The 4,664-nt window shown below is 55.9% G+C and overlaps 2 protein-coding genes across 2 annotated transcripts; both read right to left on the bottom strand.

Moving 5' to 3' along the window:
- Positions 1–62: 62 nt before the first annotated feature.
- PHACADRAFT_202441 (uncharacterized protein) lies at positions 63–2,471 on the bottom strand (the record flags this gene model as incomplete). Its single annotated transcript, XM_007402632.1, has 4 exons — positions 63–168; positions 1,700–1,944; positions 2,043–2,203; positions 2,345–2,471. 4 exons carry the CDS (start codon positions 2,469–2,471, stop codon positions 63–65), a joined length of 639 nt encoding a protein of 212 aa, XP_007402694.1.
- A 587-nt stretch (positions 2,472–3,058) lies between these two features.
- On the bottom strand, positions 3,059–3,690 carry PHACADRAFT_108325 (uncharacterized protein; the record flags this gene model as incomplete). The annotated part of the gene is made up of 2 exons (XM_007402631.1): positions 3,059–3,453; positions 3,516–3,690. Coding segments are annotated over 2 exons (570 nt in total), but the record flags the coding sequence as incomplete, so codon positions are not given.
- Positions 3,691–4,664: the final 974 nt, after the last annotated feature.

Below are 4,664 nucleotides of genomic sequence, written 5' to 3'. Positions count from 1 at the left end.
GTGAGCGGGGAGCGCACAAGGGGTGACGCGGGGCGAGAGAAGAGATAGCAGGGGCGACGCACTCACTCGTACGTGTGCCGCTGCACGCGCGTCGTCATCTCGAGGTAGAACGCCTGTTTCGGCGGGAGCGCACCAAAGAGCACCTCGCGGATCGACGTTTTGCCGCTCCTGCGTTCGTGTCAGCCTCTGGCACTCGCGCGAGGAGAAGGGGAGGGGGGAGAGGGCGCACCGACGCATGCCGAGGAGCAGGAGCCGCGTGCGCAGCACCGCGTCCGTCGCGGGCGTACCGCCGCCGTTCGCGACTGGGACGAGCCCCGTCGAGCCATAGAAGGAGTTTGCTAGCCCGGCGTGGCTGGACGAGCGCGAGGACGCCATTTAGTTGAGGGCTGATGGAGGGAGCAGAGAAGTGGGCTATGGCGCGCGCTGAGTCACGTGGGTAAGAGGCGCCTGCGCGACGGGATTGCCCCGTCGCGTCGACCGGGCAGGAGGTGCCTATGTTAAGATCGTACGTATCCCGTTCTGACATCTATATCCATATAATTCTCCTAGCTCGAATTTAAACACCACGTATCCAGTTACCGTGCCGAGGCACGTGAAGACTGGTTGGAATGCGCGTGATCTGTAGTGCTGCTATACCTGCCTTCCACCGGCTTCTACAACGCCTGCCCATAGATTGTCAGGTTACCGGTCACTCACAAGGCACCACTAGTCTGATGGGGTGTGTCCCAGATGCTATGGTGAATAAAGTGACGTTTACCAGCCGCAGGGTAACAGGGGTCACTTCCACTGGTGACTGAGCTGCTAGAGCTACAAGGCCCACGGAGTGCTGCTGCTGGCTGTAGTTGTTTTTCTGTTCTCTTCTTTTCTCTTATTTTCCTTTCCTTTCTTTTCTATTTCTTTCTCAGTGTCAGCCCCTTGCTGGAAGTCGATGAAAGTTTGACTCACATCTCCCGTGACTTGTCGGCCTGTGCGACACATGGGTAGTTTAGAACGGCTTCGGTACTTTGAATAGCTGCTCGGAGAAACAGTACTAGTACCAGTACAGAAGAGCTTCGGAAGCAAGAACCGCAAGGTTATACCGTGACAGTAATCACTGTATTAAGACAAGAGCAAATCTCATAGTCCGCGGCCTCGTATTTGTCTGCGAACGATACTGGATATATGCGGTCAAAGTTCATGCGCGTTTCATGAACGTCTCGCCTCCTCGCTTGAAATCGTTTGAAGCGTGCCCGAAGCGGCTTCAGTTTGAACACACTTTGATGGCGATCTGGCACTGTTTGGAAGGGCTGACGCGGTTTCGGGGCGTTGAAGCGACGGATCATGCAGAATCCCCGGTCTTCCCGTCGAGGCGGCAGTTCGCACGCCAATGTCTACAGAATGTTGGGTGCAGACGTAACATTTCGGCACAGCACTGTTCGTCGTGTCTGTGCGGATTTCATTCAGCGATACAGGCAGTGCTGCATAAATGTTGGTCTTTCCAGCTCCAGCACGAGAGATATACAAACAAGTCATACATCATCTCCTTTCCACTTCCCGAGACCCACAAGACCTATGTCCTTTCTGCCGCATTAGAGGTACAGAATCTGGGCGCTCGAGTTCGAGGCTGAGACGGAAGTAAGAATGGTCCTGTTCTGCTTCAAGTCGAAAATGGTCGCGCCAGAGGGGCCGAGAGGACCTGAGGAGGTCTGGGCAGACGCACCAGTAAAAGTTGAGACAGCCAAAGTCGGGGAAGGGAATTTGGAATCCCTCTTCGAGGTCCACGATGAGCCAGTCTGCCTCCATCATGCACAGAGGGCCGGAAGTGACGACCCGGGAGACGGTCTGGTTCGTGCTCTGGTTGGTAATGACCACCGTGCCCGACGTGACGTTCATCGCAGTGACGCTTATCGTGATGTTCAAGTTGTCGCCGACCGAGACGCTGAAGTCGAGATGGGGGTGACGACGCTGCCAGGGAAACTCGTGGTAAAGGCTGCGAGAAAATGGATGGTTTGTCAACATGCGAGGCGGAGCGCAAGGAGCGCAGGCTGACCGGTAGAACTCACTGAACCATCGAAGATGAAGGACTGAAAGCCATCCAGGATGCCGCCGGTCTGGCAGCCCATCCAATCAATGTCGACCGCGGCGACTAAGGTGCAGGCGATAACCTGGTCTTCGTCCCCGGCAGGCACACTGAGCGCTGGATTCAAGAACGACCCGGCGACAGCTGTGTTCGTGCTCTACGCGGAAGTCAAGCCTGTCAGCTCACGCAACACACAGACGCATAAGAGGAGACTCGCTATAGTCGTAGTCAAGACGGCGCCAGCCTGGGTTGGGGAAAACTAGGATTGTGAGCTGTAGCCCGAACTGGGGTTCGACTTGAGCTCGCCGCGGGCACGACGAGCGATGCCGTCCTCGCGCCGGTCCTTGTGGGACGGCAGCGAGAGGGTAATCGCGGCAGCGAGAGCCAAGACCAAGAAGATGACGAAGTACATGGCGGCGTGAGCGACGCGGGGTCAAAAGAGCTGCGAGGTCGTCGAGCCAAGAAAGGCAAGGAATCTGTAGCTTAGCTATAGCTGCCAGGCGAGCTTATATGCATCGGAGGCCTGGCCGGCAGGCACCTGTGCACCACGACGATTCTGCGGTGCATCTGCGTCATCATGCACGGAGCTTCGCGAAGCAGGGCGGGTCTGATCACAATCGTGGCCGTTGCAACTCGAAATGTTGCAAGTCAAGGCTTTCCAAGTCTGGCCTTGGTCTGACTTTGATGGCCGTTCAGAACGTTCAGATGTTGGAGGACAGCCTGAAGACTCAGTGAAGAGATGCGGTTTCGGGTACTGAAGCGACGTTTCGGACGGGATTGTGCTGACACAACAGGCAAACTGAATTACGGGTTTTGCTCGTTGTGTGAATACCGTCCCTGACAAGGCCTGACAATTGGTTTTGCTGCTCAGTTGGGCGAAAATAAATAAATGTTAATAAAGTCTAGTCCTTCTAACACGCGGGATATACAAACAAATCATACACCACCATCTCCTTTCCACTTCCCAAAACCCACATAACCTACATCTTTTCTGCCACATTACAGGAACGTGATCTGGACGCTCGAGTTCGAGGCCGAGACGGAAGTAAGAACAGTGCCGTTCTGCTCCAAGTCGAAAGTGGTCGTGCCAGAGAAGCCGAGAGGACCTGAGGAGGTCTGGGCAGATGCACCAGTGGTGTTGAGCGTGCCAAAGTCGGCAAAGGGAACTTGGGTCCCATCCAAATTATAGAATTCTATGAGCACGTCTGCTTCCTCCAAGCACAGAGGGCCGGAGGGAACGACCTCGGAGACGGTCTGATTCGTGCTCTGGTTGGTAATGACCACCGTCCCCGACGTCGCGTTCGTCGCAGTGACATTAACCGTGATGTTGTCGCCTGCCGAGACAGTAAAGTCCGAGATGAGGATGGTGCTGCCAGGGAAACCGAAGGTATAGGCTGCGGGAGTATAGGTGATTTGTCAGCATGTGAGGAGGAGGGCAATATGAGCGCGGACTGACCAGTAAATGTCTCTGTACCGTTCTGAAGGGTGGCGATAATACCAGTTACGATGCCACCATTCTGGCAGACGAGCCAATCAAGGCCCATTGCGGTGGCTACGGCGTAGAGAGCCTGCGGGTCATCGCCCTCAGGCACATTAAGTGTCGGAACCGTGAACGAGCCGGTGACGCCCGTGACCGTGCCCTATGCGAAAGTGAAGCCTGTCAGCGCACTTCACAGAGACATAATAGGAGACTTACTGCAGTAGTATTCAAGACAGCGCCAGACAGGGTGGAGGAGAACTGGGGTTGAGGACTGTCCCTCGGATTGGGGCTTGAGTTATTCCCGCCGCGGGCACGACGAGCGATGCCGTCCTCGCGCCGGTCCTTGGGGGACGGCAACGAGAAAGCAGTTGTCGCAGCGAGAGCCAAGACAATGGGGATGGTGAAGTACATGGCGGTGTGAGCGACGTGGGGTCAAAAGAGCTGTGAGGTCGTCGAACTAAGAATGGCGAGGAATGTGTGGTTTGGCTATGGCGGTCAGGCGAGCTTATATACATCGGAGGGAGCACCTGCGTGCCATGATGATCCTGGGGTGCTTCATCATGCACAGAGCTTCGCGAGGCGGGGCGGGTCTCATCACAGCTACGGCCGTTGCGACTCGAAATTTCGCAAATCAAGGTTTTCCAAGTTTGGTCTTAGACTGACTCTGATGGCGATTCAGATGTTGGAGGACAGCCAGAAGGGGTACTTACCGGTGCGGTTTCGGGTTTCGGTACCCAGCTATTCTAGCGCGCGCGGACTTCGCCGGTCGGAGACTGTGTCGGAAATCAAAGGCGCTGGTGATGTGCAGCCTCTCGCCAGAAGAATAGTGGTTCTATGCAGTGGTAGCCGTACTAGCCCTACATCACATTTTATCACAAGTACTAATATCAGCACTCAGTACGCCCCTCCTTCTGCTCCCGACAACCACCATCAGGGGACACCCAAGCCATGAAGTTCGCCGTGACAGGCTGCAACGGCAACATCGGGAGGCGCGTGTGCATGCTCGCCGGCCACACCGTGCACGGCATTGACAGCGCCTGTCCCCCCGACCACCCAGCATTCTTCGTTCACTCCAACTTTGTCTTCTCACAACTCGATCTGCGCGACTACGCTCAGACCGTAGAC

The sequence above is a fragment of the Phanerochaete carnosa genome (genome assembly GCF_000300595.1).
Source record: "Phanerochaete carnosa HHB-10118-sp unplaced genomic scaffold PHACAscaffold_294, whole genome shotgun sequence".
Taxonomy (NCBI): domain Eukaryota; kingdom Fungi; phylum Basidiomycota; class Agaricomycetes; order Polyporales; family Phanerochaetaceae; genus Phanerochaete; species Phanerochaete carnosa.
Note: the sequence above shows the minus strand (reverse complement) of the source record. Positions and strands in the feature narration are given on the sequence as shown.